General features: G+C 47.4%; 1 protein-coding gene across 3 annotated transcripts in view; it reads left to right on the top strand.

The window, feature by feature from the left end:
- The first annotated feature begins 2,583 nt into the window (after positions 1 to 2,583).
- The window catches only part of P4HA1 (prolyl 4-hydroxylase subunit alpha 1), a 29,144-nt gene continuing 8,083 nt past the window's right edge, over positions 2,584 to 23,644 (top strand). For 2 of the 3 annotated variants that reach the window (XM_021543876.2, XM_021543875.2), the window contains exons 1-9: positions 2,584 to 2,693; positions 8,376 to 8,492; positions 9,306 to 9,402; positions 11,183 to 11,334; positions 12,031 to 12,168; positions 13,870 to 14,109; positions 14,909 to 15,099; positions 15,616 to 15,792; positions 19,939 to 20,009. In XM_021543876.2, the coding sequence (XP_021399551.2) occupies positions 8,405 to 8,492; positions 9,306 to 9,402; positions 11,183 to 11,334; positions 12,031 to 12,168; positions 13,870 to 14,109; positions 14,909 to 15,099; positions 15,616 to 15,792; positions 19,939 to 20,009 (1,154 nt within the window). In that variant the 5' untranslated portion in view covers positions 2,584 to 2,693; positions 8,376 to 8,404. Of the gene's footprint in view, positions 2,694 to 8,375; positions 8,493 to 9,305; positions 9,403 to 11,182; positions 11,335 to 12,030; positions 12,169 to 13,869; positions 14,110 to 14,908; positions 15,100 to 15,615; positions 15,793 to 18,815; positions 18,887 to 19,938; positions 20,010 to 23,644 lie in introns of all 3 variants that reach the window. The other variant, XM_021543877.2, reaches the window with a different exon arrangement.

Raw genomic sequence — 23,644 nt, 5'->3', positions numbered from 1 at the left:
GTTGTTTCTTTGTAAGCATCTTTGGGGCTCCAGGCTGAGCGAGTTACATGTGTAAACTGTTTATATCAGTTCCTTGCAGACATTGTACCCCATGCTGGGAGGAATCCTGGGAGTGAAGTGAGGGTCTGGACACACAAATACATCTCTGACAGCTTTCTGTAGCTTACAAATTGAGCTTTGCAGGGCCCTAGAAGGAAGAGAATCCCAGAAACTCTCCTGATGCAGTAAGAGCAAAACAAAGGAGAGGGAAAGAGGAACAGGCAGTAGGAACATCATCTCTTACATGGACAAGATCAAGGTAAATCTTTGATTCTGTGTTGCTGAAATTATTTTTCTTAAATCTGGGTTTATAAAATACTCATATTGGGGTTAAGAGCTGGTAAAAGATTTTTCCAAGCCATAAAAGCTGCTGGAAAATGTTATTCCAGGCTAATAATGGTTATATTACTAATCTTGCTTTTTCTTTCTGTTTTGTGTCTCTGCAGTTGCTCCCAATAAGCAGCAATGAGCATTAGAATTGCTAACAGCTGGCCCTTGTAAAACAACTGTATGCCTTAAATACATGAAACCAGCAAATTCACATCAAAAACTTGTGGTCAAGCCGCAAGGAACTTTTTGGAAAGGAAAAGAAAGTCCTTTTTTTTAGGATGAGCTTAGGGAAAGACAAACCACTTCTTTAAAGAGAAAGCTAATGAATAGCTTTCCCCCCTGTCATTAAATTTTAGATGCAAACCACCCAAAACCTGGCTTTTCTCTGAAGTTAGAATTGTGTCCATCATGTATATGATGGACCCTTTAAACAGCTGGGCCTTTTGAGCTAATGTGGATTGATATAAATATGACTCAGCAACCTCATTAGTCAAATTAATGAGGTGGAGCCTTCAGCCCCATGCTGATTGACTTGCTGGTGTCCCCCACTGCCTGCCTTACTTCCTAAAAATAGCTGGAGAGAGCAAAAGAGGATAAGAAAGCAGCAGACCTCACTTGAAGAAATCTGCCTGTGCCTCTACAGCGTGTGAGGTTTTGCCAAATCTCTAGAAGCTGCTGTTAAATCTCTGGCTGGATGTTAGGGACTCTATGGATAATGGGGCTTTAACTGGATGCCTCAGCTTGGATAACGTTCCAGTGTTTCCTGCTAGTTGTAGGAGTTGTATTTCTGTTGGAAGGCGACCAAAATGAGAGGAAGGGAAGGCTTATTTTTTGATGGATAGTTCCACTAAAAAACTGGCATTCTTCCTGCTCTGTGCAGCAGCGCTGCTGTCAGCCGTGTGGACACATCTGTGTCTACAGCTGGACAAGAAATGACTACATTCACCTCCTGCCCTTGCTTGTATCTCCTGTGAGACATGATTCATCTCAGCACCCCCTCAAAATGGGACGAAACACCCGAGGTTTTGTCCTTTTGGGTGGGAGCTGAGGTGGCAGTCTGGGTACAGGGAGAAATCTCAGCTGTGGATCACGCTGCAGACTCCAGGTCTCTCTTCTGGCCGAGGTGGTTTTAAGGCAGTCAGCCTGCTAAGGAATGTGTGTTAGAGGGGGGTTTGTGCCCTGTTATACCTTTGCCAGGTCTCTGTTGCTGTTGTGAAATATTTCCAGCTGGGAATGACCACAAATGCCTGCCTTGAGGAGGTGACCCTTTACTTGAAACCCTCATCTAAAGAGAAAGGAAAAAAATGCGTAGGAATGTCCCCACTGAATGGCTGGGATGAACAAACAACCAGTTCATTTATGAAACCCTGGAAAGCAACGAGCAGGCAGCATCGATCTCTCCCAGCAAGACTCACTCAAGCAGCTTCTGGAAGTGTTTGAGAGGGTGCAGAGCGCTCCTTCCCAGGTGGGCTCGATGATCCCGGACTCTTTTCCGGCCTAATTGATTCCGTGATGCTGAGCCCAGCTGCCCCGGCAGCACGGTGCGGGGCCGGGCAGGGCTGCGGGGCGGTGCCCCGGCGTTCTGGGCTTTTTGTGGCAACTTTTACTCCAAAAACACCGCTTCGGCTCGAGGCTTCCACAGTCCCTAATGTCCCGGGGGCTGTTCCCAGCTCGCAGCCCGGTCCCCAGGCCGGTGGCGGTCCCGGTGCGCGGTGCCCCCGGGCCGGTGGCGGTCCCGGTGCGCGGTGCCCCCGGGCCGGTGGCGGTCCCGGTGCGCGGTGCCCCCGGGCCGGTGGCGGTCCCGGTGCGGTGTCCCCGGGCCGGTGGCGGTCCCGGTGCGGTCCCGTTCGCGGTGTCCCCGGGCCGGTGGCGGTCCCGGTGCGGTGTCCCCGGGCCGGTGGCGGTCCCGGTGCGGTCCCGTTCGCGGTGTCCCCGGGCCGGTGGCGGTCCCGGTGCGGTCCCGGTGCGCGGTGTCCCCGGGCCGGTGGCGGTCCCGGTGCGCGGTGCCCCCGGGCCGGTGGCGGTCCCGGTGCGGTGTCCCCGGGCCGGTGGCGGTCCCGGTGCGGTCCCGTTCGCGGTGTCCCCGGGCCGGACAGACCCACGTGGACACCAGGCAGTGGCGGCGGCGCATGCGCTGCGCAGCGGCCGCAGCTGTGACCGGGCTCACGTAGCGCGCGGCCGCACCGCCCGGGGGCGTGGCCTGAGGGGGCGTGGCCACACGCGGCTATAAAAGGCGTGGCGGGGCCGGCCGCGCTCAGTTGGTGAAGCCCCCGGGCAGAGCGCGGGTCTCCGGTGCCGCTCCCGCCCAGCGCCCCCGTGCTCAGGTGAGGCCCCGCCGCCCGTCCCGCCGGCTGTGAGGGCGGCCGGGCGGGTGGGCCGGGGGGAAGGGAGCCGCGGGGCTGGGCGGCTGCCGTGCGGGCGGCGGTGGGTGGGGGCGATACGTGGCAGCGCTCCGCCGCCCCCGCCTTCCCCGCGGCGAGGAGCTGGTGTCCCGGCGCTGCCGGCCGGGGTTCCCGGCCCTTACGTAACGGGAGCCGGCAGCCTCCGGAGGGGGGCGGGAGGGCGCCGGCTTCCCGGCGGCTGGCAGACAAAACACAGCCGCCGCCTCCCTCTCCTCCGTGCCTGCCTCCTCCCGTTGCCCGCAGCTGGGAGTTGTCCCCTGGGCCGGGTCGGGTCCGCTGCCCTCCGCGGGGGCAGGTGGGCTCTCGCCCTGCCCGTGCGGAGCCGGGAGCGCATGGCTGGCAGCGATGGAAAGTTACTCGGCGTGAGCTGTGTGCGGTGATTGCGCCGCGGGCAACGCGGCTTGCCTCGGGCTCCCTCGCCGCTGCTTTGGGCTGGGCTCAGCCAGCTGCTGTGCGTGGAATTTCGTATCTGCCTTTGTAGTAAGCGATACTGTTCAGTTTTGGTAGGGTCTAGTCTGGCTAGCAGGAGAAACTCTGGAGCCTTCAGCATGCTGACGAATGTGATAAAAATATAACTAATATAACACATAAAATAAAAATATTATATATAATAAAAATATCACGTGTACTTAGACTAAATCTCCCAGCTTGCCTGGCTGCTCCCATAGGGAAGATCCTTTGGGATTGCCCAGCGTGTACTTAGACTAAATCTCCCAGCTTGCCTGGCTGCTCCCGTAGGGAAGATCCTTTGGGATTGCCTAGCGTGTAGTTTCACTTCTTTTTTCCTGCTGGCTTCAGTAAGAGGCGAATGCAGAGTGCTGAAGTGTTTGCCTGCTTGTAAGTAAAGGTTCAGCACTCGAGGCTTTAGTGAATGAAAGGCATTTATTTACTTGGTTACAACGAGTAAATCGATGCGGCTCCCCGCAGCGCCCGGGGCTGTTGGCTCAGGATGCAGACGGTGCTCTGCCAGGGGCGGAGAGTAAAGGTAATGAGTTCCCGGCTTGTCTGGGGAGCAGAGGCCTGCCTTTGGGGACAGGGATGTTCCCTGTCCCACTGCCCTACACCTCGGACCTTTAATGGATACACTGTGATGCCTTGGACCAAACTGATTTGACCCGGAGCACTCCGCACTGCTTCTGAAGTATGTGCTGACACAACCAGTACTGATTAACTTTCCTTCTCTTTGTTTTCCTCCCCGAGCCAGCTCACTGACCTGTGCAGATTTAAATGCTGTTCCATAATGAATGGCTTTAAAACCTGGCGTTTAAAGCTGTGACTTTTAGGGCTTGCACGTAGATTGCAAAGTGCCTGGTGCAGTTTATCAAATTGAAATAACAGGTGGCGAGTTACACTTTGGAAGGAGTGTGGATAAGCAGAGGTTTATATCAGGAAAGCCATGCCTTCATGCTGAGGTTGATACAGATAAGGAAATCTTTTTTTTCTTTAGAATAATATACTCCGTGGAAGAAACCAACTATCATTGGCATTGTCCTGCTTTCTTTATAGTTCACAATATCACTGGGTTGGAAGAGACCTTAAAGATCACCAAGTCCAACCCAGCCCCAACACCTCAACTAAGCCCTGGTACCCAGTGCCTCATCCAGTCTGTTTTTAAACACATTCAGGGATGGTGACTCCACCACCTCCCCAGGCCATTCCAGTATTTTATCACCCTCTCCTTAAAACATCTTTTCCTAATATCCAACCTATATTCCCTTGGTGCAGCTTAACACTGTCCTCTGGTTCTCCCAGTGCTGCCTGGAGAAAGAGACCAACCCTAGCTGAGCAGAGCCTCCTTTCAGGGAGTTGTAGAGAGTGACAAGGTCACCCCTGAGTCTCCTTTTCTCCAGGCTGAGCAGCCCCAGCTCCCTCAATCACTATTAATATTTGAAAACATTCCTGTATATCTCTGTTTTTGCTCAGCTAATCCTTGAGCAGAAGGATAGCCTCCTGTCTGTTGTATGTAATAAAATAATTGCTCTATTCCATTCCCCATGCTCTTTGTCTTGGCCTGGGAAGTTAGAAAAGGTGGGCTCTGAGGGGTGTGTCCATTCCATCTTAGTCTGGAGGAAACCAAGGGAAAACTTGCTTCAGTTCCCTGTGTACAAATCTCTGTACAAACAGAACTGCTCTGTATTCAGCCATGAATGTTGTCTTCAACTTGGAAGTAAATGATAGGTAGAACACCCTACTCAACTTTGATTCTCATAAGGGTATTAATAATTAGAGTATTATGCTATGTTTTTCACATATATAAAAGATTATAACTTTGTTGTTAAAAGATGCCTAATGTGCACCCTCTTCTTTTGGTAATAGCAATTGTAGAAAATCTGTCTTCTTTCACTGCTTGGATCTTAATTTTAAGGCAGCTTTTGAACATGCAAGAGGACTTGGGAACTGGATTCTGGTGCTTCTGTCCTGTGAGACCTTTAAGCAATGATGACAGCTAAATATTTGTAGTACTTATTTTGGGAAAGTTTTCCTTTTCAGTAGTTTCAGTCACATTGTGTCATGAGACTGTAGCTTGGGTTGTCCTTGAGACAGGAGAGGTTTAGGGCAGTGAGCAGCTGTAATTTCTGGTTCCATCTTCTCCATGTCCCCTAAACTCAGCTTAACTGGTCAAGGGGTTTTATTATTATTTTTACATACAGTGGGGTCCAGGACGGATTTAATCAAAAGTTGAGGATCTTGGTGATAGTTTTGTCTCCTGGCCCTGCAGTGGACTTCATTTTGAGCAGGCCAGTTACTTCTTACCTAAATAAAGAAGCTGGTTTGGAATTGAGTTAGAGCCATTCCATATTGAAGTAGCCCCTCAGTTTACATTTTTTTATCCTGTTTTCTCAGTCCTTGTAAGCACCTGGGAACTTGGAGCTGGCAGTGAGGAGACTTGGCTAATGACCTCTTCAGTCTTTGGTCACTGGGCAGTGGGACCTTGATTGTGATGAGGTTATGTCGTGTGCCACTCTGCAGCTGTCTTTGCTTGTCTGCTTGCATCTTTCTACTTGTAAAGCAGGACTGAACTCTGGTAACCCCCCAAAAAACCCCTCTAAGGTTACATCAGTTGAAATGGTTGTGTTGAAATTTGTTGTGCGCTCCGAGAATCTGTGCTGCTCTTGGCAGTGCCATTGCTCTGCTTGCTGCTTTGTTTCCCTTCTATCCGCGTGTTTATTTTCTCTTTGCTGTCCCCTCCTTCCCCTGCTCGTGTTTTGCTGTTTCAGAGCTTAGTCAGTGCACGTTCCCAGGGGAGGCAGGGAGCTCCTGTGTTGGAGCTGTCAGCTGGACTCCCACTTCTCTGCGTGGGCAGTGATCCCCTTCTTCCCGAGATGCTCAATTGCCATTTCTGTGGGACACAGCTGAGGAGGAGGGCAAGACTGACAGGAATAATGGAGAGAGGATTTTCATCTTGTTTTACTTCATGTCAACAACGGGAAGAAATTAAAGCCTACTTACTTGGCAGCCTGTGTATCTGGGAGATTGCCAGTGTCTATATGGACTGAGCTGTGTTTTCTTTGATTTGGGAACCTGTGGCTGGTGCTGCTGCAGTGGTTGGAAGGCTCTGCTCCTTCTGAAATTCTTCCAAGAATGGGAGATCTAGTTCCTCTGGGCAGCCCTTTCTAGTGCCTAAGTGTGACAAACTTCGTGTTTGTACCTCCTTGGAATTGCCCTCGTTGCATTTTGTGGCTGTTGCCAGTCACTCCTGCTGTGTGCCTGTGGAGATAAGGAGTTGGGAATAAGGGTTGCAACATTGTTTGTAGAAGCCTGATGTTGGAACAGGCTGCAAAGGCTGAGAAATAAAGAGGAGAAGAGGAAAACCAAGATGGAATGCTGTCACTGAGAGCAGTATGTGGTGAGGAAACATTGTTTTCTTCACCTTTTTAGTGATTTTTAAAATTGGTTTTCCTTTGTGGCTTTAAAAAGTTTCATCTTGATTAATATAGCAAGAAAGGAAACTTTCTGAAGCTTCTCTTGTGTTTCACTGAGTGCAGTAAACAAATAGCTCAGTGCATTCCCAGTGCTGATAAAATTGGTAAATATTTGTGATGTAGTAAAGCTGTTCGTGCTTTGTCACCGATTCACAGATGTATTGGCTCGAGTGCTGAATGAGCAGGAGGCACTTGGCTTTCTGCAGGGTGAAACAGGAGTTGAGTGGTGTTTTTAGTAAGAATGGAGGTGGACATCAGTGGGTTTTTATTAGGTTTGTTTGAAACAGTCTGATGGCTGCCTGTGGGGAGGAAGAGGTGAGGAAGGCGGCTGTGGACAGCAGGGCTGCTTTAAAGCATTGGTGAGGGGAAAAAGGGGAACTCCAGGAGGCTTCCCTGTCCAAACTCTCACGGGCAGAAAGCAAGTTAGAATGTGCAAGAATGCATCAGCCCTTCAGCTGTGGTCATGCAGATTTTGGGTGGTTTACAAGAGCTGGAGGTTGTGCTGCTTTTCTGGGCTCGTTTCCTGCTGTTGCTGTTGGTGCCAGTGGAACTGTGCTGGTCCTGTCCAACAGGCAGGCAGGCCCCAGAGGAAATCCAAAGCCCAGTGCAAATCCTTCTGCAGTGCTGGAGGTGGAAGGAGAGGAGGGAGCTGCCTCCTGACCCTCAGGTGCAGGACAAGCAGAGGTCCTGCACTCCAGAGTCAGGGACGGTTCCTGTTAATACCACCACCCGTGCTTGGGATGGTTTCTATTTGGGTGTAACTTTTGAACTTCCATGGTTATGTTTGCACATTTGCTATGTGAATACCAGACCTATTGGTCTATGTTGTTTGCTTCCCTAAATAGGACAAACTACCTTGTAGCTGAGCTTGCTTTTTTCCTTTCTTTTTTTCTTCATTAGTTGTGCTGTTGGAAGAACTGTAAACCAATTTCTGTTAGTCCATGCACTGGAATTAATTTTTTTTTCTGACCAGATACAATATGTGAGAGGTTTAAGCTTTTGTCTGGGGAGGAAAAAAAGCAAACCTTGTGAATTCCACGACAGCGTAATTACTCCTGAAGTATGCAGGAGCCAGGCGATGCTGGGCTGCTGAAGGGATCAGGATCCTGAAAGGCTTGAGCTTGGCAGCTGGCCCTGCAGAAAGCACTGCAGCCTGTGGGTGCTCAGCCAGGATCCAGGGACAGACAGAGCAGCCTTTTGTGTCAGGTGTGCAGCTTGGCTCCACGGGGGCAGCGGGAACATGCACACAACTCCCTCTCTGGACTGCTCATGTCAGACTTTCATTCAGACCTGTTCCACTGGCATCTTCCCGACTGAAAAAAGGAAACTTCTTTTTCCCACTGAGTGGATGAACTTGATGATGACTATTTTAAACCAGCGTTGTGTGCTTTTTTCAGTGTTTGGTTTCTTTCAGTGCTTTTTGCCAAGCAGCTTGTAACTGCAGCATGATTTAGATGCCAAACAGGAAGAGTGCTGGTGAGCACCTTGTCCCTGAGCTATTCTTTTTTCTCAGGTATAAAAGTCAGCAGGAAGGACTCAGTCTGTGGGAGCTGCTCAGGCTGTCAGGGTTCTGCTCCCTCAAGCAGCAGTGGCAGCCCCAAGAGACTGAGCTGCTCCTTCTGAGGGTGCATTCCACTCTCTGGTGAGCAGGGATTTTCACCTGTTTGTGTTTCTCTCACAGGTGTGTAGCGAGGTGAGAGCTGTTGAGCAATGGCGTTCAAGAAGGTTTGGTGTGCCCTAGCTCTGGGATTTCTGCTGCCTTTCTCTTGTGCCCACACGGACTTCTTCACTTCCATTGGTGAGAACTGCTTTGGAGTAGCCAAAAGAGTTTCTTGACAGCCTCCAAAGCTCATTCTGCAAGGATGTGTTAATCATCTGAGGCCCTAATTGGTGCAGAACTAAAACCACTTCCTAGTTCTTACCACATTATTGGCTTTTCTCTGGGGAGAAACCAGGGGTGGTCTAATGACCCAGGCTAGGCTTTGCAGTGACTATTTATTCTTAAGGGTATTGGAATTGAGGCAGAATTTGGGTGTTGCACACATGTTGAAGGAGGTGGTGAAGCTGCCAAGGACACATAATGGTGCAGTATGTCTGGATCACCCTTGGGTTCTGATGGGCACTGCACCCCTTTGTGCTGAACCACTTCAGCTGCCTGCTTGCAGGAGGTGAAGCAATTATTAATTAATACCAGGGACCCCTTGAAGTCATGGATATAATCTTAAAAATAAAGCCCTGGATCAGTGCTGTGTATCAAACATGAAGGCTTTGTGTATATCTGTAGCTTTTTCTTTATTTGCTCTACATTATGTATGCTTGGATGAAAGATTACTCTGTGGCAAACAATTTCCTTTTCCAAATGAATCCTAAATTAGTTCTAATAATAAATATGCAGTATTACATTAATTTCCATGGCAACAAGGTCAGTCCAGCAGGAGATTTTCTCCTTCAAAAAAGAGAAAAAAGGTCTTACTCAGATATTCCTTCAGGATTGTTTAAGCAAATGCAGAAGGACTTTTGGGGAAGGAAGAAAATCAAAAAGAGGAAAAGGCCTTTAATTCTCAGGGTTTTGTTTCTCCTTGACTCACCAAACTCTTTTTTTTTTTTCTAGGTCATATGACAGACTTAATTAATACAGAAAAAGATCTGGTTGTGTCACTCAAAGATTACATTAAGGCAGAGGAAAGCAAGCTGGAGCAGATCAAAAAGTAAGCAGTTGTTGCCACAATGCTAATGGTTGATCATTTGAGTCCACCCTTATGCAGAAAGATCTTCCTTAAGGCTGATTAAATTTGTGGAATTTTTCCTCTGGGGCAAAGCTTAAAGTAGCAGGTTTTGCTGGGTGTTTGTTGTAAGTTGTTCTTTCAGCACTGCTTGGTGCATAAATAAGAAGAGACCTGACCATGTGAGGAGCAGAGCCCAGTGTGTCAGATTTTATCACAGCTAGAAAAACACATTTTATCACTGAACAGGATGCTTTCCTTGCTTTCAGAAATATGCATAAGTCTGTCCTGAGGGTGTTAAAAGAGTTCTAGATGGAGGAGTAGTTTTTATTTTAGCCTTTGTGTATTACTTTCTGGTGTTCCACCATGCAGGAAGAAAGATCCTTCTTAGTCCTTTGAAACACAGACTTGGAATTGCTGCCAGGTTTGGAATGTTACAAGTAGATTCTTTACAACTATAAATGAACAAGGGAAGTGAGCCAGTTGGGGCATCCCAGGGTGTGTAAACACAGCTAGTTGCAGAAATGTTGCAGCTCTGTTTTAATTTTATCAGAGGTGCTCCCTGTGAGGTCAGGAGAGTTTAAATAACTGTCACAGAGCTGTTAAAGAACATGGGGGAAAATGCCAGCGTTGTTTGTTGGCATCTGGAAGATACTGGGAGCTGCTCCTGCAGTGGGAAATGCAGGGAGGGTTTGACCCTGGGCCATGTGAAGGCACAGGGTGAAGTTGGTTTCTTTCAGTCTTGCTCTGAGCTGGAGCTGGTCCCCAGCAGCTCCTCTGGTTTGGAGGGACCCCCTCACTGGTGTGGCTGCTGGAAACCCCCCCAGGGACTGCCAGAGTGCAGGAGAACAATCAGGGGCAGTGTGGGGAGATGCAGCCAGGGGCTCCTCTGACAGCTGTGAACACCTCCGTGCCTCAGGTACAGCCTGCAGATTCCATCCAGGCAAACCAGATCCTGGAACAAGAGGAGCTCCAGCTGATGGGCAGAGCTCCCTTCAGGCTACAGATTCTGGATTTGCTTTCTTGCTGGAGTTTGGGATTCTCTGTGGGTGTGGCTCCTCAACATCAATTTACCCTGACTGCAGGGCGTTGCTGCACCTCTTCATGGTGTACAGCTGCTTTTTAATTTTTTTTTTAAGCTGTGCTTGTTTTAGGTCACCTTGGGGTTGTGAATGACTTGTGGTACTTAGAGAATTTTGAGTTGGGGCTGCAGCACTAGAAACTGGGTCTGGGCCACTCATGTGGAGGTGTGAGAACAACATGTTGCTTCATCCAAGCTTTCAGCATGGAAAGGAGCTTTGAGAGGCAAAGGGTGTCTCACACATGTAAGTGTGTGTCTGAGTGTAAAATAATTTGAGACAAGCATTGAACTGCTTTTTTGTAAGCCTTAGGGGGAAAAAGGGGGCAATTGAAAGATTGAAAATGTGGGTAAAGCTTTGTTTTTGATCAGTCCTGCATGACAGCTTGTAATGGAAGTGCTGGCACTGTGCTTTTGGGGCTTGTAGGAAGAAGTTCCTGCAGCAGGGCTCCAACGAGGACTGCAGGAGCAGCACAAGACTTGGGCTGCAGCTGAGGAAGAAGATTTAATAAAAGAAAAGGAAGTAGCCCTTTTTGTTCCTTTTAGAAGAGCTCTAAATATATATAATGCAAAAGCCTGCAATTTTGGTTGACTTTTTTATTAGTGAAGTCATTTGAGCAGTTTGCAATCATTTCTCTAGCACACCAGCAGACCTCTGTGAGACTTTAATGAATACTGTCATTCTAGATGGGCAGAGAAGTTGGATCAGCTGACAGCTACTGCCACGAAAGACCCAGAGGGGTTTTTGGGCCATCCTGTGAATGCATTCAAGCTGATGAAACGGCTCAACACAGAGTGGGGTGAGCTGGAGAGCCTGGTCCTCAAGGACATGTCAGATGGTGAGTGTGTGCCTGCAGCACAAGCCAGCATCACAGACTCACTGCAGGTACTTGGCTGTTGCCCTTCACGTGTCAGGGCTTGAATTAGATTTGCAAATCTGCTTTTGAGACTGAGCATTTGTGGAATTAGTGTAGCAAACACTTAATTGCTGCCTCTTTTCTTCAGCAAGAGTGGAAGCTCTTTAGCAAAGGAGCAGGACAAGAAATAGTCAAGTGTGAAAGACACTTAGCAAAAGGAAGCCAGGGTGGTTATAATGGACCTGTGAGACTGTCTCAACAGCTTATTAATACCAGATGGAGGTTTGTAATAAGGAATTGTAAGAAAGAGCTTTCAAAAAGAAAAGGATTAGTCTCTGATAAGGGTTCAGCACGCTCAGCTTCCCTGTTGCTGCGAGAGGGGCTGAATATGGCAACAGAAAAGGCTCACACTGCACCTGCCAGCCAGAAATCTGCACCAGTGTGTCTTAAGCCCTTCTGAATGGGTGGGAGTAAAAAAACAACAACAAAAAAAGTCTTTATTTTTGGTTTTTCCTTTGCTTTCTTTAAAACAAAACCCAAACCAAATGCAAACTGTGCAGCCTGTGTTGTGAGTTCAGTCCAGGCTTGTGTGAAGGTGGATTTTGGCTTTCCCTGGGGCAGGGAGTTCACACAATTCCCAGGACAGAGGGTGAGCATGTGTTTCCCTGCCTTTCCCAGGCTTTATCTCCAACATGACAATCCAGAGGCAGTTCTTCCCAAATGATGAGGATCAGACTGGGGCAGCCAAGGCCCTCCTGAGGCTCCAGGACACCTACAACCTGGACACAGACACCCTCTCCAGAGGGAACCTGCCAGGTGAGAGCCATCCTTGGTTGTTATTTGCATTTCCTAAATGTCCTCATTACAAATTTTTTTTCTCTGTTCCATCTTGTTTAATTTCTCATCCTGAAGGTAACATTAGGAAAGGGTTTGAGCTGGCTAAAATGAATGAAAAGGTGGGTTTTTTGGTTGAAATCTGCATCTTTCTTCTAGTTATGGTAAGATAATCTAGTGTTAATGGTTTCAAATAAAAATCAATAGCAATAAAATTTTGTCTGGGTGAGTTTTTTCCCTTGTGTTGCACTGGCAGTTGCCTGGTTTTATTGCACAGCTTAATGCATTTTAGCAAGTTCCTTTGAGCTTAACATTCAGGGATTGTGTAAATTGAAGAGCAAAAGATGGTGCATACACAGACTTAAGCCTATGTGGCATTGCTTGAGCTGATCATTAACAGGCTGCTTTGTGCAGGAGAAGACACAACTTCTCTCTTTTTGTCAGAAAACTTTCTCTGCTGAGTCTTCCTTGTTTCCTCTGTTCAAAACCAGTCCTGTGCCAGCTGGCAAAAAAGCTCTGTACAATCCATCTGTGTTTTTGCAAGTGCTCATTGTGGTCAGATGCCTAATAAAATTAAGGGTAATTTGCTTTATGTGTTATGATGTATAACCTTGCTTTTGGGTTTGGTTCAAGACCTGCTTAAGGACCTACAGATTCCTCCTAATGCAATGAGCAGCTTGTTGCTGTTTTCTTCAAACAGCACAAAATACAAGGGGAAGTTTTGCTGGTTTTGAAGCAATGAGCTGTCCAGACTGTGTGCAATGAATTGTAATGGCAGAACCTAGACGTTCTGGAGGATAAAAAAGAGGATAGAAAAGAATAGGTTGGACTCCAGAGAGGAACTTCCCATGTGGTCACTTGTTTGTGCTCCTTTTCTTCATTCCCAGGGAATTTCTTTTGGTCCAGAATCTCAGCTTCTGCCCAGTTATTGGAGGCTTTGCAGATTCAGGCTCAGGAAGTTGCAGTTGCTGCCCATCACAGGAATGGACAGCAGAACAGCTGCACTCTTTGGGCACTGCAGAGCTGCTGTTAGAAATTCAGAATGGTTAAGATGTAATCAGGGATGTAATTTTAGCTGTAACACTGGCAGGTTCTGTTTCCCTTTTACAAGATTAAATCTGGTTTTTCATAGGGCCTGTATTTCCAGAGGCAAAAATAGGAATCTGTAATTTGCCTACTAGTGCTTTAATCTTTCAGAAGTCACTTAAAATGTTTCTAAAAATGACTGACTTGAAAAAAATCCCAAGCAGCTGGGAATTTACTCCCTGGTGTTTTTCTTTTTCCTCCCCCACCAAGTTGTCACTAACAAGTGGTTCAGTAACATTTTGAAAGCAGTGGTGTGATGTCCTTGAAAACAAAGTTCTGAAACTTCAAATTAGGCTCATTTTTACTCTTGTTGGAAGTGGTTGGGGTTTTGAAGAAGGAAAGTTTAATTGATTTTTCACTAGTGTAGAGACATTTAGCATGTTCCCTGGTATTCTGGCAGTGGAAAGCTGCATCTGAGTGCTTGTGTGCCAAGGATTTACAGGCTTTAGAGACTTCCAACAAACAGCTACTGCAGAAGGGAGCTGTGGGAGAACAGAAATAAAAGCCTGCTGTGAGGAATGAGAAATAATTTGAATGTTTCTCGGAGGACAGGTCTGGAACCCTGTGTAAACTCTTTGTTTTGCTCTAAATACCCAGGTGTGAAGCACAAATCCTTTCTAACAGCTGAAGACTGCTTTGAGCTGGGCAAGATTGCCTACACAGAAGCTGACTACTACCACACAGAGCTGTGGATGGAGCAAGCCCTGAAGCAGCTGGATGAGGGAGAAGTGTCCTCTGCAGACAAAGTCTACATCCTGGACTACCTGAGCTATGCTGTGTACCAGCAGGGCGACCTGGGCAAGGCCATGGCGCTCACCAGGCGCCTCCTGGAGCTGGGTGAGGGACACAGGGGCACAGCCCTGCCTGGGTTTGTCCTGGGGAGTGCAGCCTTGCCTAGGATCTGACTCCTATATACCTTTGTGAAGTGTGTTTTTACATTTTAGATACAGATTTGCTCCTTTGTACTGAAGGGTTTTCTTGGCTTCTGTCCTTTTACCTGTCTGAAATCTGGTTCTCTCTCTACGTTTTGCTTTCCTGGATTGAGATTGCTTCCCACTAGGTAGAGGCAAAACCAAAATTAAATGGAAACTAAAATGGTGATACTGAAATCTCTGCAGATGATTTAAATGCAAATTCAGCATGCTGAAGATGAAACACTTGTAAAAACAAGAAATACAGAATACAGGACAGTGAGATAAGTCTGTTTCATGAAAAATGAAAGCATTTATTCTTCTGTAAATACTCCACTGACTGACTGTGTAACAGATGTTCTGGGAAGCTCAGAACTAACCCTAACATAGCAAAAGCCACTTACTAAAGAACTGAAGCTAATTCTGTAAGTTAAAAAGCTTTGTCACCAGAAATCCTAAATCCCACCAGGGTAGTTTCAAGTTTCCAGGCCGTCGTGCTGTGCCAGCTCTCTCCCTGTCCCATTCCCTTGTCTCTCCCTCTGTAGTGAGATGGGATGGAGTGGCCAAACCCTTTTCCTCAGTGCTGGGACCCCTGTGTGCAGTGAGGGTTGGAGAAGCAGTGGTGTGCATCTGTTTCCTTTTGCTTTCTGTGAATAACCACTTCTGGATGATTCCTCAGGGGCTGGAACCCTGCCAGTGATCCCCGTCTGCTTCTCTGTCTGTAGATCCTGAACATCAAAGAGCAAATGGGAACATGAAATACTTTGAATACATCATGGCTAAAGAAAAAGAAGCAAACAAATCCAGCACGGATTCAGAAGAGCAGCAGGAGAAGGAAACTGAGGTTAAGAAAAAGGATTACCTGCCTGAGAGAAGGAAGTACGAAATGCTGTGCCGTGGGGAGGGGCTCAAAATGGTAAAGTGGAGTAGACTGTTCTCAAATGTTTGAAACCAAACAATGTCAGGAATTTGTGTGTGGTGTGCAAGCAAGGAAGCTGTTAGAGCAAGCAGCTGGATGAGTGTGCAGAGCTGAGGATCACGTGTTGGATTTCTTCCCCCTTTGGGCTGTTCAGTAGACAGAAAGCAATGCTGCCCCAGGCACTGCTGGCTGTCTTGGATGTGCTCCATCAGTGTAATTAATTGAATAAGGATGCTGGAAGTCCGGAGTTACAGACAGAATTAAACAGGGGTGGTTTTTTCGTGGTGAAATTATCTTAGTAATGTTATGTGAAGTAATGCTTGCTGAAGTATTGCACAGCAACATTTAAGTGCAGGCAGCGCTGACTTCTCAAACTGAAATAATCTCTTTAACCTGTCACATAAGGAGGTGGGGAGAGTGAATTGTTTGCATGCCCAGGATGTGTTCCACCCTTGGAGATACCAATGTCCTGTGGCAGTTCTCTGACTGTCCCCTGCTGTGCCTCCCTCCCAGACTCCCCGCAGACAGAAGAGGCTCTTCTGCCGCTACTACGACGGGAACAGAAACCCCAGATACATCCTGGGCCCTGTCAAGCAGGAGGATGAGTGGGACAAGCCCCGGATCGTTCGCTTCCTGGACATCATCTCTGATGAAGAGATCGAGACCGTAAAGGAGCTGGCAAAGCCCAGGGTAAATGCCTTACCCTTCCTTGCCTCTGGAATCTGCAATTCCTCGTGTACTTGGTGTGAGTGGCTGTCTCTGGAGCGCAGGGGTGCGTGCAGTGAGCTTACACTTTGCATGCCTCACCTCGCAGCTCTCGGTGGCACCCCTTGCAGGAAGCTGGGAAAAGCTGGGAATTCTCTGTGATGACTGGAGGCAGGTCACAGCAGCACAGAATTGTCAGGCTCTCCCAGCAGACACAATTTCAGCTGGTTTGGATGAGGAGGAGAATGTTCTCCAACAGAGAACAAACATAAAGCAGCGAGGGTGGACTGGAGTATTCCTGACTTGTTGCTTTTCTGCTTGCGTTTCTTTCCTTTTTAAGTCTGGAAGGGAAAGCAGCCATTCCTCTGGTCCTGGAATGCCACCTTATTGTATAGACAAGAAAGAATGGTTATATTCTCCATTTTGGTATATGACTGGCTTCTGTTGATGCCTTGTGAAGGTTGGTCTAGAACAGAGATGAGACAGTTAAAGAATAAAGTAGGGATTTATTAAAAGGCCTCAATGGATCCTTGTGCAGCACAAGAGCCCAGCCAGGGCTGCACCCAAGATGAGCCAAAATGGTCCCAAAATGCACGAGCGCTCACGGGGGCTCTCACTGTGATCAGTTCTCCATTTGCACATTGGAGTTCATTGTCCAATTCCAGCTTTAGCCCAGGCAGTCCCATCCTGCTTGTTTTTCTCTCTTCAGCCCACGTTGTTTGTGCTCTTGGGCCTGAGATTTGGATCATTTGTCCTTGGTCCCCAGCTAGAGAAGGAATTGTTTTGTCTCCCTCCTCTGTGAAGAGAGCTCACTGTGCCTTAATGTGAAGCTCAGAACTGCACACTAAAGCAGCACAGAATCTGAAATATATAAAAGCTAAACCTGAGGCCATCACTATCTCCAGGCTTGGAAGCTGCCTGCAGATGAAAGAGCTTTAAGAGGTCAGGACATAATTGGTGCATTTTGGCTTCTTATTGACGATGGTGGCTCATCAACCCTGTTTGAGACACTGGATGCACAGGTTCTTGTTTCTTAGTGAGGAATAATCCAGGGCAGCTCCACTGTCTGAGAAAACAGCAAGCTGATGGGGTTGCCTTCTGTATCCAGTTGGTGCAACTTGGCATCTACAAGTGTACACTGAAGATGTAGTTAGTTAAATTAATTTATTTTTTCATCAATTCTAAAATAAGACTTATACTCATAGAAATGTGATTTTCCTGCTTTTTTCCTTTGCTTTTGGCTTAAATGGCTGAGCAGATGGAGACTGGGGGAATAAGAGCATTCAGTGCAAGAGAAGCTCTTGGCTTGGCTAAGAGGTGTGGTTGTACATGGGCACCTGGGCAGTGAGGCTGTCCTTGGCCTACCAGAGAGCTTGAAGGAGATGTTAAAGCTTCCTGAAGCCTGAGGGCTTGGACATTGGGAAGAATCTCTTCACTGAAGGAGTTTGTCAGGCTTTGGCAAGTTGCCATCCCTGGAGGTGCCCAAGGAATGGCTGGATGTGACACTCAGTGCTCCGGGCTGGGTGGCAAGGTGGGCAGGGATCAGAGGCTGGAGTTGAGTATCTTGGAGGTCTTCTCCAACCTCAGTGATTCTGTGATTTTATTCTGAGGATTCTGAGATAATGTTCTGAACTGTAAGCAAGAAGTGCAAGCTTTTCCCTCCATCTGTGAGACACCTCCTCCTGCCGCCCTGGCAGACAGCTTTGCTGCAGGGCTGAAAATCAGAGCCCCCATTGCTGGTCTGGAGGTGTTGGAGCTCCTTTGCTCCACTGTGATGTGTTCCACACCTGTGGACTGTGACCAGACCACTACTTTACAGAGTAGAAAACTGCTAAATGTGTGACTGTAAGCTCTGAACTTGCTGAGGTCGCTGTTTTCCTGTCAAACAGCTCATGGCAAAGACTTGGAGACCTTTATGGCAGGAGCATCTGTATGCAGTTACTGTTCCCATATTCCCTGTGGCTGAGGCCTTGCACGGCTCAGCAGCAAAAGATTTTGTTCTTGGAGACCTGAAGGTCATCTCCTGCTTCCTGCTGCTCAGGATGCTGCCATCCTCTGGGAGAAGAGTGCTGGCTGATCTATGCCCAGCCTTCTGCCCTGCTGGCAGGATGAAGCCTCATTATTCAGCTCTGGAGTCTCACTGGAATTGTAGTTTGTGCCTTGCTTTTTTATGTATATGCATCAGAGGAGAGGAGAGGCAGCATACTGGGATCGCCCAGTATCTTTTCTTGTCAGTAGGTATGGAGAGGCCTTGGCTTGTTTAGTGGATTTTAACAGTGGAGAAATGCTTCTGATTGTTTGGAAGTTGGCATGACATTGTGCCTTTAGCAAAATTTGGGTTCTGCATCTCAGCCTTTCCAGTTATGAGTGATGGAGAGTGTCTGGTAGTACATGAACCAAGCTAAAGGGCACATGTAAGGCTCCGAGTTGGAATATTAACACAGATGGGAAGGCATGAGGTAAATAGAGCACAACAGAGGGAAAGGAAAGCTTTGAGCCAGGAGTTCCCACTCTATGTAAATGTGACCATGGGTGAAGCAGAAGTTTGTGGGAACTCAGTGCTGCTTTTGGTACAGGAAGGACCAAAAAGAAATGGTTTATTCACCTTTGGCTCCTGGTGCTGCCTGGATTCAATTTACCTGTCAAACTCCTCGTGCAGGGGCAGGGCAGTGTTGTCCACATGCCACACCATGGTGCTGCTCCCAGAGCATTTCACTACAAGAGAAACTCAAGCTGCTGTAGTTTGCTTTATTCAGACAGCTGTTCCCGCTACAGCCATGGAAACACACAAACATGGAAAACCTTAAAAAAAAACCAACCAAGAAACCTTTCTTTTGGTAAAGCTGGAGCCTCCCCTCGTTCCCCGTGGCCCTGCAGCCTCGGTGGCAGCCAGAGCAGGGCAGCGGTGCCGGGGCGGTGGCATTGTCCCCTGGCCAGGCTTCTGAATGGTCGGATTGCTGGGATGCAGATTGTGCTTGTAATGCAACTTCTGATGGTTCGCTTCACAGCTGAGGCGAGCCACCATTTCAAACCCCATAACGGGAGCCTTGGAGACGGCACATTACAGAATTAGCAAAAGGTAAGAGAGCTCTATGCCAGAGGTTTTGGGCCTGTCATGAGTGTGTACGTCCTGCTCATTCTGAGGAAACAAGAGGTGGGCTGAAGAGACAGCTTGCAGTCCACCTTGTGATTCCCTGCAGATCTGTAACAGGCTGTTGCTGCTGAGTTTCTCAGTCTTTTCCTTCAGCTGGAAGTTCTGGGGGCGTGTTTTGATTTGTTCTTTCCTTTTTGGTCGCCTTCTCAAGTCTGTTTTCTTAAGCAAGTCTCTGCAGTCAGTGTGATAAATACAAGATGCCACAAAAACTTCAGTAAAATCTGGTTTTTGTTTTTAATCTATACATTTCCCCTTGCTCCTTCTCACAACCAAAGGGAATCATCCTCTCTTTCTTTGGAAAATGAAACAGACCTCAAGAGTGCCTTAATGGGTGTAAGAAATGCTTCAGGTCCTTGCTGTGCACACAGATACACATCTCCTTGTCCAGGATAATCCCACACTCCCAGCTGAGCTCCTTTACCTCCTGCCTGACACAAACCTGGCAGAACACAGGCTCACTTCCACTGGGCTTCTGGTTCTTTTCAGCTTGTCCATTAAGTACTACAAGAGCTGAATTTAGCCAGTGCTGTCCAAAATTGGCTGGATCTGAAAGAAACCACCTGCCCCTGCTTGCCCTCCCTTGGTTTTAGCCATAGTAATTAAAGATTGGCTGCACAGGCCATCAGCACTGAGCCAAAATTCTGGGAGGAGTTAAAGCTTCTGGGTGAGGAGGAATTGTGTGGGAAACTCAGCATCGTAAATTACTTGCAGAAAGTCTTGATTTTAAACAAACAAAAAAAAAAAAAAAAAGAGGAAAAATAATAAAGGGAGGAAAAAAGTGAAAGGACAATCTAACCAAATTATTCCAACCAATTTGTTGTGATTTGGACATGGCAGCTACAGCTTGTGTTGCCCTTCCAACCATTGCTAATATGCGAGCATCGCATCCGGACCAATCGGAACCCTTTCAAACACCTGGGGCTTGGCCAAAAAGCAGCCTGCAAGGTGGGTAAGCCTTGTCCTTTCTCTTTTTGTAGCTGAGCCGTGCTACTGTTCATGACCCTGAGACTGGGAAACTGACCACAGCACATTACAGAGTCTCTAAGAGGTAAGGGGAAGGGATTCCTTGTCTGAGGAAGTGTGTCCTGGGGCTGTGCTGCTTCAGCGCAGGGATTCTGTGTTAACTTTCCTTATTCTTCAGCCTTTCTTTCAAAGAGAGCGGCCTAAGCAAGCTAAGCTGTCATCTAACAAAGCATGGGGTCTTCTGAAGTAGGGATTGGGTGTCAGTGGTGGCATTCCAAAGTGGAAGTGCCCCCTCTGGCTGAGCATGGCTTGTGTGCTGTGACTAATGTACTAAACGTGGGCTCTGCTGGCACTGGTGCAATGAGGCACCTCCCTGGCTCTCCTCAGCTCCAGTGCCCACGCTTGCTCAGAGCTGGGAGCTGCTGTGATTCCTGGGAGCACTGCCCATTAAAGCTAGGGGATGATTTTAAGGGATTTCCATGTTGGAATGGTGGAAGGTAGTTGCTGCCCTCATAGAAACTCAGTCTTCTTTCAGCTGCTTTGAACTTGGAATGGTCTGGAGCTGAAGGGCTTTTATTTAGCTGTGAATTTCTTCAGAAAGGTTAAAGTGCTTCCAAATGTGGGCTCACCGGAAGGTGATTGATTCAGGAATGATGATAAGTCTCAGGAAAACTGGAAAACCACTGGAGCCAAGGTCCTTAAGGCCACTCTAGTGGCAAGTTGAAAGCATTTTTTTTATGCCTCACACCTTTGCAGCACGTGGGTCTGTGTGCTCATTGGCACACAGCTAGTGGGAATCCCCTGGAAATTGTCTGGGAAGCTCCTATACGTTCACTCCTTAAAACAGCCCCTACAGAGGGACTTTAGGAGCATTCATCTTTCTGTTGGACATGTGTTTTATTTAATTTTTATTCCTTGTTTTTAATGTTCAAGTGTGTCCATGTCTTACCTGTCTTGGTTATTTGTCACTGCGTATTTGGAAGGTTTAATTTATTCACTTGTGGGCTTTGTCCTGTGTGCCAGACAGCTCTGGAGTATTTACTGAGTAACATCCCCTCATGTCAAACTTGATGTGCTAATGATGGGAGTTGGAGAAGGTGACCAGATTACTGATGGAAATTGGGATGCATAATTGGTCCCTATTTAAATAGATGAGGCTTAGTGAAATAACTTTTTGAGTTGTGATTTTTCATTAGTAGGGAGCGTTATTCCCTGAGGTAGTGCAGATACCACAGTCAGAAAAAACAGTACAAGGCACCATAGTATTAAAGTATTAAAAAATAGTATTAAAGGCCTATTAAGAAAAACAGAATAGAGCCTGGGGAATGTGACCCTTAAATTCTTAATGAGGTTTGGTGCTCAAAAATGTGGGACTTCCTTCCAGTGTACCCAAGGAACTCTCAGAATTAAATCAGATTTTACTGAGCTAAGTATTCAGTATCTCATTGGAAACTGGAATTAAAATTGTAGAGACACATCCAAGAAGTTGGGGAAGGCCATTTTTTGAGGGTAGGACTAGCCTTGAGATGTGCAGCAGGGCTGCCCTTCTCCTGCTTCCCCTTGCCTTTGCTTTCCTCCATGTGCAGATTTGCACGATGGATCTAGACTTCCCAAGAGAACTTGACACCTAAATCTGGAGTAGGAGGCAGAAGCCACCCCCACCAGCCTGATTTGGAGGGCCTGTGCTGTTCCTGCTGCTCTCCTGCACTGCCAGAAACATCTTTCCCTTGGAGCTGCTTGAGTGCGTTCAGATTCCAGATGAATCATTGCTCCTGAAAACCAAAAAATGCTCACTTCATTTTTTTAATACATGACTGCTTTCCCCCTCCAAACATTCCTTCCCAGCACATGCCCTCCTAAATTACAGCATTCCTGTCTCTGAGAGAGCTACTGTTCCCTTGGTGGGACGTGGCAGCTCTGTGAAGGGAGGCACCTTGCCAGTGTGTGCAGCACCAGGATAAACCCACCCACTCACACACTGCTTTTACAGATAAAAACTCCCTTTTCCCCCTTCTCTCTCCTCCCAGCAGGCAGCCACAGCTTGCAGCATGTAATGCTAAAAGTTTCCACTTCAGAAATACCAGGCTGGGCTTTTTACTCGCTCCCTGTTGTGTCACTGCTGGTACTTTTCTGCACACCAAGTGTGGCTTAGGAGGCTTTTAAACACAAATGCCAGCATTTTGTGGCCAGTGACTTACAGAAGTAGTGCTGGGATGCAGTATCTTCTCCTAGACTGACCAGTGCAGCTGAGGAGATGAGATCTGGGGGGGTGGGGTGGATGTGCTCTTCTGTGTTCAGTAGCTCCAGAGCATTGTCTGGTGTTTCCTTAATGTACTGCTTAGTCTTTAAATTATTTCTGTGTAGAAGCATTGTGCCATTAAAAAATCTCTGAGGTGCCTCATGCAGATTTATAAGAAGGAGGAATATGGGACATTTTGTGGCTGCCCCATCCTTGGCAGGGTCCAAGGCCAGGTTGGAGAAGGCTTGGAGCATCCTGGGATAGGGGAAGGTGTCCCTGCCCATGGCAGGGGGTACAATGGGCTGAGCTTTGAGGTCCCTCACAGTGAAGCCACATCCTGATTCCATGAGTCAATATGATTATTCCTGACTCTTTGTAATGCATATAGAAGATGTTAAAAGCCCCCCAGGGTGAATTCACCATGCTAATGGAAGTTATATTTTTTTGTAACAGTTCAGGGATGGCTTTTTACAAAGCAAAGTAGGTCAGCAAAGCACCAAACTTGGGTGGTCAGGGAACTGGGGGGTTGTGGGGTGGTTATTAAGGAAATACCAAATCCTTCTGTAACTGAATCAGTGGTATCTTGAACTGCCCTGCCTGTGGCTTCCCAGGAGTTGTCCCTTTTTTGTTAGGGCCCATCACAGACTCAGGTGGTAGCTGGTCAAAAATAGGACAGAATGCAATGAACCTGGAAGTATGTAAATATCAAAAGAGAACAAACTGCTGAGCATGTTTAGGGCTGTTAATGCTGCATCGCCTGCACCACTGGTCAGGGGAATCTTTCTCTTTTTTTGTTAGACAAGGGCCACAAAAAAAGCCAATTTGTGTGAAGAAATAGTTCTGAATGAGGCAGAGACTTTTATCAGCGAGGGACCAAGCTGGGACAGCAGCAGAGGAGGGAATATGGGACAGCTGTAATATTCTGTGACTAGGCAAAAGCCATGGCTGCAGCTTGCATGACACCTCCAGGGTTAAATCCTCCTGTTAACTGCAGCACTCCAGGCCTCCCTGTGGTTTTGCTCAGCACCCAGCAGACAGGCTGGCACTTGGAATATGGTTTCAATTCCCTGTTTCTCCACCTTTCATAGGCTTTCTTTGTATGTGGAGGCAGTTTGATTTTTAAAATACATACAGTACTCCCCCTTCCTGAAAGGCTGCAGTATTCTCCCTGGTGAAGCATTCACAACAGAGCAAGAATGCTTGGGTTTTTCTTTCTTTGGGTTTTTCTTTCTTTGGGTTTTTTTCCTTTATTAACAGACTGGATAGAGGTAGAGCGAGCCTACACTGAAGCTGCTGGGTGTGTTGGGGCTCTTCTTGTGCCTTAAATGTGAGGTTAGGGCTGCTTGTGAGCATTACCTGGTCACCATGGCAGTGTAGCATGGCTGCTTTTAGGGATTTTTGTTTGCTGAATGCTTCATATCCATATCTTAGCATTCTTCTGCCACCTGAAAGCAAAGCAGGTTGTGTTGTAACATTTCCTT

Source organism: Lonchura striata, chromosome 7 (genome assembly GCF_046129695.1).
Source record: "Lonchura striata isolate bLonStr1 chromosome 7, bLonStr1.mat, whole genome shotgun sequence".
NCBI lineage: Eukaryota > Metazoa > Chordata > Aves > Passeriformes > Estrildidae > Lonchura > Lonchura striata.
Note: the sequence above shows the minus strand (reverse complement) of the source record. Positions and strands in the feature narration are given on the sequence as shown.